Raw genomic sequence first — 16398 nt, 5'->3', positions numbered from 1 at the left:
CCACCAGGGAAGCCCTTCTGGTTCTCTTAATAGCAGTTTCTTTATTGCTTTTAGGTGTGAGTTTTGGTCAGTGACTACAAAGTTACGAAGCTAGGAGTTGGGAGAGTGTTAGAGAGGCAGAGTGCACTGCAGCACATTACTTTAAACTGGGAACTAAACTGAGGAAAAAACATTTCTGAAACTTTAGTGTAGATTTTTTTTTGGGGGGGCGAATGATTCTGTTTTCAAAAATTCACTTTATTTACCTTTGTAGGTATTATTCCAGTGTATGAAGTAAGAATATTCTGTATGGTCTGCTAGTTTTTTTATGCTTCCTCTGAGCGAGGTTACTAAATTCTTGTTGCTGTATCGGGATTCCAGGTACCTGTCTGATACCCTTCTCAGTAGCTAGTAAGGACTAGATACAGTAATGTATAATATAAGAAACACAAAGCAGTGACTATTGCTAATTAACAACCATTCTTATGGGTGTACAAAAATAGGCTATAAGTTGAATTTGACGTATGGACCATAGTTTGCTGACCCCCGGTGTAGGGAAAAGATTGAGGGGCACTGCCACTGACTCAGGGTTTGACCTTGAACAAGTTCTTTAAACTTCTAAATGTATCTTACCTGTACAACAGAAGAGAAGGACGAAATAAATATTAAACAATATTCATTTAGTATCGTTGCTTACTCCATGCCATACAGTATGCTCAAGAAATATTTGTTGAATGAGTGAGTCTTTAATACCTTAAGTTGAACTTCCTGTGCTAGATGTGAGACACACAGAGTGATGATACAAAGTAGCATGTGATGTACACCCTTAACCCTCATTCTAATGGGGGAGATAAAGCATTTACTGTACAGTTAATCCAGAAAGGTGAGGGGCAGAATGGCATGTAAGAGCCACGGGAAAGAAGTAGTGATTAGTGAATAAGAAATCCCTTTGGACTGAAATTGTTGCATTTGTCTCTTTACCCCAGGAAGAACCATTGGATGAAAGCTCAGTGAAGAAGATGATCCTTACATTTGAAAAAAGATCATACAAAAACCAAGAGTTGCGGATCAAGTTTCCAGACAATCCAGAGAAGTAAGTCTCTGTTTTGCTGTTTTTGCCCTTTCTCCTCTGAGATGTTTTGTTTGCTATTTTGTTTTGCTCTTTGTGTATTTTGTGTTCCCAGGATGACCCACATGTTTGGGAAATCACTAAAAGTACTCACAGGACTCGGAGTCAGTGGTACTCAAGGATACGCAATATGATCAGCAAGGGGAAAAGACACATCAGGCAGTTTGGAGAAATTCATGTACAGGCTTCCTGTGTTTTCTCCCTTCCACTGGGAGGGGTCAACAGACCTGCTCCTTTTTCCAGCAGTGAAATACATCATCACATGTGCAGTGTTTCTGTTAGGAAAGCCCATTTGAGACTCTGAGACCAGGGTATTTATTGAAGACAGATCATAGCATTCTCTGCCAGCAACAGCTACCAAAATTCCAGACTCACAGAAGGAAAGCAGATGTTCAGTGCCCCAGATGGGCAAAGCAACCTTATCACTTAGGAATTGTTTCAAAAGCCAGGTTCCCAGCTGCCAGCCTAGGACCAGGCCCTTCTAGGGATCAGGCCTGTTATGTTAACTCTTTTTTGCATTACTCTTCTCAAGGCCCCAGGAAGACTGACCATGGCTGCCATTAGTGATAACTTTACTGTTGAGAAATGTCAAAGGCTTTGGGGTTAGACAAATATGGGTGTGACTCCCACATGACCTTGAGTAAGTCACTTCTCCTTTCTTAGCCTCAGGTGTCTCATCTGTATAAAGAAATAGTACCTTCCTCACAGGGTGGTTGTGAAGAATAAATGAGAATAATGGCAAGTGTTTAGCTCAGTATCTGGCACATAGTAAGTGCTCATGAAATGATAGTTAATATGGTTGTTACTACACCAGCTCCTCAGTGCACTGTGAAGTGCTATAATGAGGAGTCTGATAACTTTGCATCAGTTTTGAATCCTAAGTAAATGGATTTTCATATTTATACAGATTTTAATGTCCTAAATCTCTCTTTTCCTCGCTTCCTCCCTCCCTCCTAGGACATACACTTTTAATGAATCTTAATATGCCTAAGGCCCCTAGGCAATTAGGAGTTGAATAGTATAGTCTTTGCACTCAAGTTTAAAGGTTACTAGGGAGACTGACTATAAATGCATGGTAGAAGGAAGTATACTTTAAAAGAAATACAAGCAAAGTACTGTGGGAGCAAAGAGGAGAAGCAGTGAATACCACATCAGGGGCTATTGAAGACTTCACAGAAGAGGTGGTATTTGAGCTGGGCCTTGAAGAATGATTTTGATTTTAGTTAGGCAGAAAACATGGAAAGGCATGCCAGGCAATGTGACTAGCAGGAACAAAGGCACAGAGTTATCAGAGGGCATCCTGTTGTCATGGCAACTTGGTAAGGCTAATGTGGTCCACTACATTCTCTCTGTACTGTGGATGAGGAGGTGGAGAGGGGAGAACCCGGTTACTGGACTTGGGCCACAGCCCCCTTTGACAGTAGGAGTAGCTAGATCAGAGCTCAGCTTTCCCCACACCAGAGTCCTATCAGTTTTTGTGCTGACCTCTGTCATGCAGCAGTAATTGCACTTGTCATACTGCTGTGTGTGTGTGTGTGTGTGTGTTTGATTATATAAGTAATACATGGATAGATTGTCATCGTAAAAAATACCAATAGTGCATAGTAGAATGAAAAATGAAAGCTGTCCTTCACTGCACTGATCCCCTTTCCATTCCTCTACTTAGAGATAGCGCCTGTGAACACTTCTGTGAGTATGCTTTTTGATTGTTTTCTGTACACTTATTTACATATATATAAATATGCAAATATTTTTCTCCTACCTAAATCATACTGTACATATTCTGCACCTTGATTTTTTTGGTCACATAACGGAAGATCTTTCAATGTTGGTGCATGCATATTTACCTTATATTTTGTGCCTGGTGCATAGCATTTCATGGTTTGGAGATACCATGATTCATTTATTATGTTTCTATAGATGGACATTTGGTTATTTTAAATATTGGTTTTTATGAACAATGCTGTAGTGAACCTCTGTGTACATGTGTCTTAGTGTACATGTATTTCTATAGGATACACATCTAAATGTTGAATTCCCAGATTGAAGGGCATGTGCGTTTTAAACTTTGATAGCTACTGCCAAATTCCCCACCATATCCTTTAGTTCTGTCACCAGCAGGTCTCTTTCCCTACGTTCTTGCCCACAATGAATTTGATCTCTCAACATCTTTGCCATTTGTTTTATTGTTATTTCTTTACTCAGCGGTCTTCCTGCATTAGACTCTGTGTTCCTTTTAGTTGGTGTGTATTGTTTGTCTCTGTAGTACCTAGCACGGTACCTGCCATACTGTAGGCACTCAGTAAACAAGAGAGATCTTATATAGTTGATGTCATATTTACTACATCCCTATTGCTTGGAACCCAAGGATACATTATGAGGCAGCTATGCCACAAGTTGATGACACTGGAAATTTAAGAAATCCAATTTACTTCTTGGAATGGCAGTATTACCTTTGCCCGCTTGGTAGGTATACTTGTCATTTTAGAGCAGCGAGTTTCTGCAGCTTATGTTCACCATCTACATCTTAGGTACGACAGATGCTATATTGTTACAATTCATGAACTGGTTTTAAGAAAATGTTGTTTTATTTAAAAATATCAACAGTGTTTTCCATTCACACAAAATTTATATACTATTTTAGTTTTAAAATCTAAACATTTGAAAATTGAAATTATACATAAAGAACATTTTTTTTTTTTTTACGTCCAAAAGCAGTTAGGAAACTACATTGTGTTTTAACCTTGAGTTCTTGAATTCTTATTGGTGCAGTGTCTTTTATAATTCTCTAGACCAGCAAGGTGCAATTAAAATGAAAATTGCTAGAGCATATTTGAATGAAACTTTCCGGTTGAGATCAGAAACATTCAAATTTATTTTCCCATATATGCAATTGTCATTTTGATTGCATACCAAAAAATGCCTCTCTTCATTTGGCTGCATTTCAGATTCAATTGACACTTCTCTTATGCAGCCTCTACTTTGCACTGTGTGATCTTTCTCCCAAACATCACATCTGGTAGAGTGTGCTGTTTCCCTAGTAAGTCCTTTAGTAGTTTCTCTCTTCATTTTTGCAGGGGCAGAATTATTTAGTTTAGTGGTCCTCAAATTTTTTAGTCTCGGGATCCCTTTGCGCCCTTAAATTATTGAGTACCCCAAAGTACTTATCTAAGAAAATTCTAGAATATTCAAGTACACATTTCATTAGCCATTAGGGCAATGGTATCATCACATTGTTGTATAGTTGTCTGAGAAACTCCACCATACACTCCTGAGAGAATGAGAGTGAAAAAGGCAAATAATGTTTTGGAGTTGTTGTAAAAATAGTTTTGATCTTATAAACCCCTGAAAGGATCTCCAGCCACCACCTGCAGTCCCAGGACCACACTTTGAGAACTGCTGATTTAGCCAGGTGAAGGAAGCATCATGTTGTCTGTGCACTTATAGCTGGTTTTGTGATTGCAGGAGGACTCGTTGGCTTCTGTTGTTCTTATAGTGTTTTTGAACATTGCTGATCACTTGCTAAAATTCACTTTTGTGGTTGAGGGAGAACATCCTGCTGGTCTGAAGCAAATGTACATGGGCAAGCTAGCAGAATATTCTCCATCCTACCAGATGGAATCAGTGACCCCATCTCAGCCTGGGTTACTGTTTTAATATGTTGCTCTATTGCTTTCCCGTTGACCTCTAGCTTGAGTCTCTCCCCCCAGCTGTGAGTCATCTGTTGCTGAAGGTATACCTAATCCCTAGGCAGCCGTCTGCAAATACTGTAGTGTGTGATTTTAAATGAGTAGGCTTGTACTTTTGTCAGCAAAAAGAGAATTTTCTTTGTTATAGTGTAGCAAACTTGAGGGTATCTAGATTCATTGACTACTACATGCCAACACTTGTTAGGCATTTTATTATCTCTTTTAATCCTCACTATAATTCAGATAGGAAGATCAAGGAAGTTGAGTTTTAGAGATAGGTTAGTTAATATTCTGTCTCCCTTGACAAGGCTGGAGCCCAGTGCTCTGTGTTCCAATGGCAATTTTCTTGGGCAACGCTGGATATCCTTACAATGAATTGTATGTAATAGATTATTTATATTTGTGCTAGGCTAGGAGTTCGGTGAGGACGGCAACTGGGATTATTTTGCTATCTGTTATATCCTCAGTACCTAGCACAGTGACTGGCACCTAGTATGTGCCCATACATACTTATTGACACACTGCTAATGGTTACACAGCCAGTAAATAATGTTGCTGGGGTGTAACCCAGGTCAATTTCATTCCTACGTCCAGGCATTTCCCACTATATCTCGTCACTCATGTCACATGGGACCCCAGTGGTATTTTTATGCTGTTTCCCTGCTCACAGTTGACTTTCTGCTCGTTTTGTTGTGATAATTTTCTGACTTTCTAAACGTAAAGATATTTGATTAAGATTGCATATTTGGAAGAAGGATTTCAAAGTTGGAGGGGACTGAAAGGTACAGTCCGTTTCTCCCTTCTCATCATTGATTTTTTTATATCACCTTTTATTAATTACCCCCAGTGACAAAGATCTAACTTCCCAGAGAAACTTATTTCATCATTTGGCAGCTCTGACTCTTTAAGATTTCAACTCCGAATGAAAAAGAATTTCAACAAATCCTCCTGTGAGAGGATATCTAGACTCCTTATAACCTCAGTTGCTTCCCCAAATTAGTTTCCATATCCCTCCTAAAGTATGGTTCCCATAACAGATGTCACAGACTTTTATGGTCATCTAATCAGCATAACTATCTTGTCTTCTTTTAAGCAGCCTAAAACCATAACAGCATTTGTGGCAGCTACTTTCCTCTGCTCCTTCATTTGGAAGGCATCTGCTGAACTTCTGCAGTGGACCAGGGAGTGTGCCCAGTGCTAGGTGTCCAGAGATGACTGAGAAATAGTCTCTGTCCTGGCAGAACTGTTTGGTGGTCTGATTTGTCTTGTGGTTACAGTTGAGTAAAACCATCAGTTCCTTTCTACACATGTCCTCTTACTACACTGTATCCTTCCTGCCCCATGTATTTGTACTTGACTTTTTGGTTCAATGCGTTCTCCACGTAGACCCTAGGTAATTTTTCTCCTGTTAGATTTGGCCCATCATCATTGCCTGTCAGAAACTTTTTGAATTGATTCTGTCAGCTGCTGTGTTCACTATAAGCTTTGTGTTGTATGACATTTGTTAAGTTTGCCTTTTATATATCTTCACCCAAGTTGTTGATCAAAACATAACAATAAAATAATATAGTTGATCTAAACAGACCTAAGGAGGGAGCCCTGCAGGATACCACCAGAAGCTTCTCTCCAGGCTGACATTCATTCACTAATTATCACTCAAGTCCCCAAATCTCTTCCTTGTATGCAAGATGATTTTGTTTATTACTAGTTAGTGCCCAGTCTCCCTTGCTAATTCTTCCCAGTGAGCTGCAAAAATCTTTTGTCAAGTTACTCTCAAGAAATCAGATTTTTTGTTTTGTTTTGTTTTATACTACCCATGTAAGGCAAATAAGCCTTAGAGGTTTGCTGAGCCCATTAGATTCAAAGATTAAACAGATCTACTGCCCCGTGGAATATCTGAAGTCTGCACCAGCCCTTCCATGTCATGATTCTGATTTGGTTTCCACACTTTAGGTGATGGGGAACTAGTGATTTAAAAGGTAATCTATTTGTAAGCACTGTGGAAGGAGACTTAAAAAAAAAAGTGGTATGGGGGGGTCTGACAAAAATGATTTTGAAGTTTACTTGGAATAATAAGCAGGTGAGAATAGACAAGGAAGCATTCAAAAAGAAAGCTAACATAGGAGTGTTTTGCAGTAACAGATATAAAATATATTGTAACACTATGCAAGTATGGTCCTGGCTCAGGAATTTGCAGACAAATCAATGAAATGGAGTGAAAAGCCCATAAACAGATTAGAGTACACATTAAAATTTAGTGTATGATAGAGGTGGCATTTCTTCCAATTTGTGGAAAAGAGATAGATTATAGTATTGGAGCAATTGGCCAGACATTTGCAGAGTATAAAGTTAGATCTTTGCCCTATATTATACACTGAAATAAATTTTAGTTTTATTACTCCTAAACATTTAAAAATGTATAAACATAAAAGTACACCATATATCTGATCTTAGCATAGAAAAAACCTTGCTCAGCATACAGGTAAAATAGAGTTCATAAGGCAAAGGTAATTAAAAGCCTTTATGTCAAAGAGCACAATGTACAAGTTAAAGGACAAATATTTTTCTCTGGGTTTTTTTTTGCAATATATCACAGAGATTAATTTCATTAATATATAGAGTGCTTATAAATCAATAATAAAATGAACACCCGGATATAAAAATGGGCAAAGAAGAAATACAAATAGCTAGTAAACATTAACACAATTTTTACCATGGTGGTATCAGAAAAGCAAAATTTAAAAAAGTTACATTTCCCATCTCAATTAGGAGATTTTAAATAGATAATACTTTTTTTGAAGAAGGTGAGGGGAAACAGGGAGTTCATACACTATTGGTGCCTTTCTGGCAGAATATATCAAAACCTGTTAAATTATGCATACTCTTTGACTTGGTACTTTCCTTCCTGGGAATTATCCTCACACGATAGTTATGAATACATGCATCTTAGTGCCATTTGTTATAAAGGAAAAAATTGGAAACCATCTGAGTGTCTGACAAAGGGGGATTGGTAAAATAAATTATGGAACATCTATACAAGGAAACACCATGTAGCTTTTTAAAATGTATTATTTAGAATAGGACTTTCAGATAGGCCTAATCTGTTCCCTCTCCATGATTGATTGGTAGTCTTTTCTTGGAACACTATGTTGAGAAGGATTCTGAAGCCATGTCTGGCCTCAGCGGGGGAGATGCTGTGCTCAGTGAGGGATTTTGCCAAGGGAGAAGAAGGACTGACAGCCCTATTGGATACTGGCTTTTCCTGCTGTAGAAGAATGTTTAATGATAAGAGGAATTGTTCAGACTATGTTAACAACAACAGCAAAAATTATATATAGAACTGTATACTGTGTAGGCTACTTTTAGGCAGGGGGAAGGCTATGAGTTGAGAAAAATGACTTAAACATACCAGAGTATTATCAATGGTTATTTCTGGTTAATAAGATCATAGATGATTTCGGTTTACTTTTTGAGGGCTCTTCTTTCCTTTTCCCAGTTTTCTACAAAAAGTGGTGTTTTATAATCAGAAAAAACTACATAAATGTTATGATTAAAAATGGTAATGGAGAAAAACAGTGGTAAGATATTGTCTAAATTATGGACATGTTTTAAAAAATTACAGTCTCCAGATTTTGTTCTTACAGAATCTCCAGAGTTCTGGGGAGGTGGTATTTGCCCAGCTCCTCAGCATCTGGAGGTTCAGGAGTCCCTGCTTATGTTCCTTTTCTTTGTGGCCTCAATTCAGTTAAGCAGGCATCTGTGGATACATAGAGACAAAAGATATAATTCCTGTCTTTAAGAAGCTTACTTTCTGGAAGGGAAGATAGACATATTATATGTGTTAGTAGTAGTAATAGAAATGAGAGCAAATGTACAGTGCTTTTTGCATGTCAGACATTTTTTAAGTGCTTTATGTGTATTTGTTCATTTACTTTTTACAGTAGCCTATGAGGTGGGTAACTTTATTATCCCATTTATTATACAGATGAAGAAACTGAGGCAACGAGAGGCTAAGTAAGTGGCGAAGTGAGGTTCAGAGCCAGGCAGTCTGGCTCCAGAGTGTGTTTAACCACTGATTCCTCTCAGCCAGTTATTTTTTCAGTTGCTTTACATGGATTAGCTCATTTCCTTTTCAGAACAAACCTTCCTGTCTTGTTCATCAAAGGCTTAGCGGGCATTTCTTCTATGTCAAACACTGGGAGAGGGCATGCAGAGGTGAATGCAAAGCAGTTCTGTTCTTTGTGCCTGGGCATAGGTTTGCGGAAAGGTTCAGGTGTGGAAATGTGAGTGAAGTATCTTGCTACTTAAGGTATGGTGGTGATTACAGGATGCCAGACTTTACTTTGGGATCTTTCTCTTAATCAGCTCATTGGAAGGGGTGTGGGGGAGGGGAAGGTATTTCTGGATGGCAGCAGAATCCCTGTACTTTCCTTTAGGTAAGGGGAATAATTGGCTCTTGATCTGAAGTGGTAGGTAAGAGAAGCCCTTTTTGGATCAGTAGGATAACTATGTTCAGGACAACAGAGTGAATTGCCATTCCAAGGGGTAATGGTCGCTAATCCACAGGACTGGTGGGCAGTCAGAGCATCTGATGCTGCAAAATGCTTTCGAAGCCTCTAAAAGGCAACTTGTGACTGCAAGAGTAAGGGGAACCCTGTAGTGAGATCTGAATCCGAGATTGATTTTTGTAATGAGGAAATCGATTTCCCAAGGAAATTGTGTGACAGTATGATTTTTGGACGAGCATACTTCTTGGTTGGTCTGTTGTAGACACTTTGACAGATTGTCTCTCTGTCTGGATTATGTTGCTATGTGCTCCTCAGTACTGATTGTACCCCTTCGCTTTCAATAATGCTGTCTTGTTTTCCCTTCCTAGGTTTATGGAATCTGAGCTGGACCTAAATGACATCATTCAGGAGATGCACGTGGTGGCCACCATGCCAGACCTGTACCACCTTCTGGTAGAGCTGAATGCTGTTCAGTCTCTCCTCGGGTTGCTTGGACATGATAATACAGATATCCTTTCAGATCTGTCCTCAGTAGAAAGGCAGACGTGGTGGGGGAATGCTGTTTACTCTCTTCTCCTGTCTGTCTCTGCTGATGTCTGCTGTCACGTTTGGTTTTCTATTTCCATTTTAATTTTCTCCCATCTTGAATCACACGCTGCTCTTTACTCATTCGAAAGTCTGGTTTTTATCTATTAATAAATCTTGGGCAACCCTTAATTGTCCTACTTGCTCTTATTAGTGTTAGAATTCATCGTGATGTATCCTGTTCATACATTAACAGCATTAATTTTTCAGGATCTTGATTTGGGGGCCCATTATATAGGCAAAACCAGACAGGATTTACATCTGTTGATCTAGACATCATTTTGCTAACAGATGGCCCAGTGGAGTTGAACCCTCCTCTAGTCTCACATTCGAATGTCCAGGAAGACAGGGATTTTTATCTACTTTGTCTACTGCTATATTCCCAATTCCTTAAAAGAGGCTGGGTGCACAATAACATTTAGTATTTGTTGACAGCATTAGACCTAAACAGACAGTCTAAGTTTGATTCCCTGTATGAAATTTGGTGCCACTCCAGCCCTTAGTGTTCTCATCTGCAAAAGTAGATGAGTTATGTCACTGGGACGTAACCAGACCTGGATACTTTAAGGTCTAACAGCCTTAAGGGCATAGAACATTAAATTACCGAAGGATCTAAAAATTGTGAATTAAGTTGTCACCTTGTTTTCAAGACTTAAATGCTATAGACTCTTCTGTGGGAATGATACTGTGTATATTCGTAGATGGCATTTACTGGAAAAAAATATAAACATTCATATATATGTGTATATATATATAAACTTTTGCCTTTCAGTGTTATTGAGAGGATCAAAGGAGTTCATATAAGTGCTAAGCAGTTTCTGATACATAGTAGGTATTTAGTAAATGTTACTTTTAACTGAAGCTGAATCATGACTTAAACCTTTTTATACTTTGTCTTTGCTATCAGATGTGAAACAGCTTTAGTGGAAAAGGTTTTTGATGTACCTGTGGTTGGGGTTACGGTCATTAAAGCAAATTCTCTTCCAATAGTTGTTCTGTTTGAATACAGATTTCTGAAGGTAAGAGACAAATGTAGTTAGTCTGCTTGAGTGATATTCATGGGAAATCTGCTGCTGCTTCATGTTATTTTCATCTTTCTGGTAATCTCTCTCCTGAGAGCATGTCTGACTAGGTTCTTTCCTGCCTGATAATTCTCAAAGAAATAAATCAGTGAATAATCTTAATGCAGGCTTCTTGAAGGGTGATCTTTTAAGCCATTTCTGATAATTCATGGAATGTTAGGCAGTATTGAGAATTTCTGTCAGTCCCTAGATTGATGAGTATATTCCCCATACTCATCACCGGGAGGTTCTGGGCTGTACGAGGACCCTAGTCAATTAGCTTGTCTCTGGGTGAGCTTGGTATGGGTCTCATGAATTCATTTGGTAGACATGGCTTTGAGTGCTTATCAGGCACTGTGCTAGACCCCCAGGAACCATAGGCTGCACTGATGCTCAAGCAAGTATCCGTCAGTAAACATATTGAGTATCTAGCATACAAATAGCCCTATTCAAGGTACTAACTGGTCCTCACAGAGTTAGTAACCAAGAGTTCTAATTGTGACTTCACATTTCAATTCACCTAAGAATGGTAGCTTTTCAGAATCCAAACAGACCTTAGAGTTGACTTAGTCCAGGGCCTTATTTGTTTAGTTAGTAACAAGTCTAAGGTCTAGATGTTGGACCACTAGCTGTTGAGGTTGAGGCTGGCACTCCAGGCCCCTGATTTCCAGTCCAGTGTCATTTCTAATGCACCTTGAGTCTTTTCCCTGTAGGATTTACTACATCCCTGACAGAGTTGTATAGTCACCTGTTACCTTGTGTATTAATACAGCAATCACCTATTTTGTTTCTGGAAACACAACTCTTATTCTTCTTTTATTCTTGCTAACTCAAAATAATAGTGGCAGCTTTCTGAAGATGCTGACACTTTGCTGATTCACCAACCTGGTTCCTGCCGGGGAGAAGACTGACACAAGAAGTGTGCTTGACATCGGGATGTTTGGGAAAGACAATGGCACAGATGTTCCAAGTTGTTACGTTCTGGTCTTTAAGAAGGGAAAAAAACAAGTCCCCCCTATAATAACTTTGACAGACTGCCATTTCCCTCCTGTTTTCTGAGAGCTAAACTGTTTTTTCCCCTTCTTGTCTGCTAGCCTTCACCCTGCTGCCCTAATGATATTTTTTTTAATCTAATTTTTAAATTATGCCCTACATCAAGTTTAAAGTGCATTTGAAATTTTTAAAATTACCTCATTTTAATTAGATGCAGCAATTAGGGTAAATGTCATCCTCCTCAAAGTACCGTTTTTCTTGAAAGTGGTTTCAAGAAAGGGTAGGCCCTCTTGACTTGCATCTAACATATCCTCTATCAGTTGGAATGTTGATCTCCCAGTAGCATTGCACTCTGCTTCTTGTCGTATCTGTGATCTATAATGGAAATTTTTCTTCGGGAAACGGTTGTTAACAATTTACTTTTGTACAGCTGTAACTGCCCGAAACACCTTACCATGAATAAACAATTTCGTGGCAGTCAGGACTTAAATTTTTAATCATTTTAACTCTTCATTTATCAACCAAGACCATACATGGCTGGTTATGGTCCCAGCAAGCACAGGTCATCTTTGCTTTGTCCTTCTCTGAGAAAACATAAACTATAGGGACTTTAATTGGATCAGAGGCTGGTTTGTTGTAACCTTAAGAGGCAGAGGATGTGAGAAAACAGCTTGTGCCTCATCCTTTCAACCGTGAGAAGCAGCTTCAGAGTTTATTCTGGCGCTCTGCATCACTGCTGCTGGTGAGGGCTTGTCAGCGCTCTGTGCCTCATCTCCCCCCTTGAGAGGCTAGATTTCAGCCATCAGTTGGCTGTGGAGAGGAATTCTGGTCCGTGAAGAGCACCTCCGGGGGTGAGGGGCAGAGAGGGAGGGGCACACCCCTCACATGGATTGAAGAGTCACTCTGAATGCATTAGGAGGGAACACAAGGTGGGATTCAACAGCTGCTGCCTTTTAGAAATATTGCTTTTTAAAACAAGTTTTCCTTTAAAATAAATCATTTAAACATGTTCAGAGCCCTTTTTTTGGTGACCCTTTTGGAGTGTTTCTACAGAAAAGTAAAATCAAAGGTACATTTAAACGTTTTTTATTTTATTTATTTATTTATTATAAATTAATTTATTTTTAATTTTGGCTGTGTTGTATCTTCATTGCTGCACGCAGGCTTTCTCTAGTTGCAGTGAGGGGGGACTACCCTTCGTTGCGGTGCGCGGGCTCCTCATTGCGGTGCGCAGGCTCCTCATTGCGGTGGCTTTTCTTGTTGCAGAGCACGGGCTCTGGGCACACGGGCTTCAATAGTTGTGGCACGTGGGCTCAGTAGCTGTGGCTTGCGGGCTGTAGAGCGCAGGCTCAGTAGTTGTGGCGCACAGGCTTAGTTGCTCCGTGGCACATGGTATCTTCCCGGACCAGGGCTCAAACCCGTGTCCCCTGCATTGGCAGGTGGATTCTTAACCACTGCGCCACCAGGGAAGCCCTATTTATTTATTTATTTATTTAGGCTGCGTTCAGTCTTCATTGCTGCTCATGGGCTTTCTCTAGCTGTGGCGAGCGGGGGCTACTCTTTGTTGCAGTGCGCGGGCTTCTCATTGCAGTGGCTTCTCTTGTTGCGGAGCAGGGGTTCTAGGCTTGCAGGCTTTAGTAGTTGTGGCATGAGGGCTCAGTAGTTGCGGCGCACGGGCTTAGTTGCTCCACGGCATCTGGGATCTTCCTGGACCAGAGCTCGAATCCATGTCCCCTACATTGGCAGGCGGATTCTTAACCAGTGCGCCACCAGGGAAGTCCCTAAAGATATTTTCTTAAGGTATTGCTAAACAGTCAGTTCTGTGGCCCAGTTTAAACCAAATTTACTCAGTTTGCCTAAAGGACCAAGGAGGAATAAAACAAGAGGAAGATAGAACCCCAGTTGGTGGCTAATCACCTCTTCTGCTATCAGCAAAAGAAAAAAAAAATTAGGGCAGCAAATCCATAAATATCTTATTTTTATATGTCATTTGCTGTGTTCTCAATTTGAGGGAAGAGTCAGTGGAATCCTTTCTAAAGTCCTTATGGCAGATCATGGCATTTACCGGGTTTCTCCTTTGTATGATAAGCTCTGTTGGGTGCTATCAGGGAAACAAATAATAACTCTAGTTGAGGACTTCCCTGGTGGCGCAGTGGTTAAGAATCCGCCTGCCAATGCAGGGTACACGGGTTCGAGACCTGGTCCGGGAAGATCCTACATGCTGCGGAGCAACTAAGCCCGTGCACCACAACTACTGAGCCTGCGCTCTAGAGCCCGCAAGCCACAACTGCTGAGGCTGTGTGCCACAACTACTGAGGCCCACGCGCCTAGAGCCCGTGCTCCGCAAGGAGAAGCCACTGCAATGATAAGCCCGCGCACCGCAACGAAGAGTAGACCCCTCTCGCCGCAGCTAGAGAAAAGCCTGGGCGCAGCAACGAAGACCCAATGCAGCCAAAAATAAATAAATTAATTAATTAAAAAAAAAAAACTCTAGTTGATACAAAAACACTCACATTACTAGGTGTGGTGAGTGCCCTTGGAGTGTTATGCTCAGGAAGTACCATTGGTGTTCTGAGGAAACGTAGGTCATCTCTGGTTTGGCAGTGATTAGGGAGCTGGGCATTGGAGATGGGTAAGCTTTTGATAGATGTGGAGATTAGTGTGCATTTCAAGTTTATTTTCATGATTCCTACCGTGGCAATGGAAATTGCCATTCCTCACGTGCTGGAAGCTGATGTGCTCACGTAGTCACTACAAACTTATAGGAATATTAGGCCCATGGCTTGCTTTATTTTTAAAATCATGACCACTGCTTCTCAGCTAAGTGCCCTATTCTTTAATAAAAACTATTGAATAATATAAACCAGATTTTTTTCAAATCTGCTTTCTCTCCACCTGTTTGTGATTCAGAAAAATGAGGTCTCATTGTACTGTTAACTTAGGGCATCAGTTCAGTTGATTGCATGCTAATATGCAGGAAGGGAGAGCTTTGTTTTGTTAATTACAGAGTAGATCATTGGTCCTGATGGGACAGCTCTGTTTTGTCTGAAATAGGGAGTGGTCCTTAGCACTATTCTTTTCTAAATTACTGCTTAGTTTTCTCAAACTCTAGAAAGCCAGGAGAACTTGCAAAGTTGTCCCGTTGGATTTTGTGAAGAATTATTGTGGGAATTGGAAAATAAAGGGCAGACAGGTTATTTTTAGACCAGCAGGGATCAATTGCACTTGAGCAGTTTGGGTCTATGCGACACACCATATTATCCCAGAGGGTGTGTACAGTAGTCAGGGGTGCCTTGTGTTCGAGCCCCAGTGCTAATGAGCAGGAGTAGGGCTGGGAAGGGTTTGCACCTCCTAAGGGCTTTCTTCTAATTGGACTGGGAGGGAGTTGGCTATTGCTCCAGTGCTTTCCTGCAAGCACTGTCTAACAAGACTTTATATGTCAAGCTGTTGTTCTGCTAGGAGCTATTCTTGTCTTGATATTTCTAGAATCAAAATTACACTGAAGGGACTTCCCTGGTGGTGCAGTGGTTAAGAATCCGCCTGCCAATGCAGGGGACACGGGTTCAAGCCCTGGTCCAGGAGGATCCCACGTGCCGCGGAGCAACTAAACCCGGGTACCACAAATACTGAGCCTGCGCTCTAGAGCCCGGGAGCCCCAACTGCTGAAGCCCACGCGCCTAGAGCATGTGCTCCTCAACAGGAGAAGCCACCGCAATGAGAAGCCTGCGCACGGCAATGAAGAGTAGCCCCTGCCCGCCGCAGCTAGAGAAAGCCTGCATGCAGCAGCAAAGACCCAATGAAGCCAAAAATAAATAAATAAATTTATTTTAAAAAAAAATTACACTGAAAAGAATTTACTTCTTTTCCTGATTGGTAGTCTAACTTCCCTGATAATCTGTACTGATAAACCACCCATTTTTTTGGAGCCATTTAAGTATGCTCTGAAGTAAGTCAGATTAGGAGAAGAGTGCCAAAATGGCAATCTAGGAAAAGGACCTCTTAATGTAACTTTTGATCTTGCTTATGAGTTTTAGGTGAATTCCATGTCCTTGGAAGGCTAGGGTGGTAGTAGCCTGCTTTGGACATTTCCCCTGTGGCCTAACAGTGCCCACTGACATTTAGTAGGTACTTAATAAATGTTGAATGAGGACATTTTTTTCCCTCATATTATTTTGATTAAGGATTGGAGTAAAATTAAGAATCTAGATTCATTCTAGGTAGTTCTGTGCTATTATTTTAAAAGGAGAAAAAGACAGTTTTGTCTGTTTAGAAATTCATCAGCATTAATTGAGCTATATCTAATCACTCTTCTAATCTAGGAATAAAAGAAAAAAAGACTTCTAAAAAACCCTAGATTTGTTCCATTAAATCAGTTACATACTGTGAATCCAGACTGGTCATTTTTCTTAAAGAAGCATTTTTTTTTTTTTTTTTTTTTTTTTTTTTTTTTTTTT

At 40.2% G+C, this 16398-nt stretch overlaps 1 protein-coding gene across 1 annotated transcript in view; it reads left to right on the top strand.

Moving 5' to 3' along the window:
- Positions 1-16398, top strand: part of CTNNBL1 (catenin beta like 1) — a 172778-nt gene that overhangs the window by 32797 nt on the left and 123583 nt on the right. Inside the window, exons 3-4 of the mRNA XM_027078332.1 lie at positions 966-1072; positions 9674-9813. Coding sequence (XP_026934133.1) covers positions 966-1072; positions 9674-9813 — 247 coding nt within the window. The remainder of the gene's footprint in view (positions 1-965; positions 1073-9673; positions 9814-16398) is intronic.

Source organism: Aethalodelphis obliquidens, unplaced genomic scaffold (genome assembly GCF_003676395.1).
Source record: "Aethalodelphis obliquidens isolate GAN/ISIS:26980383/991018 unplaced genomic scaffold, ASM367639v1 scaffold42, whole genome shotgun sequence".
Lineage (NCBI taxonomy): Eukaryota > Metazoa > Chordata > Mammalia > Artiodactyla > Delphinidae > Aethalodelphis > Aethalodelphis obliquidens.
Note: the sequence above shows the minus strand (reverse complement) of the source record. Positions and strands in the feature narration are given on the sequence as shown.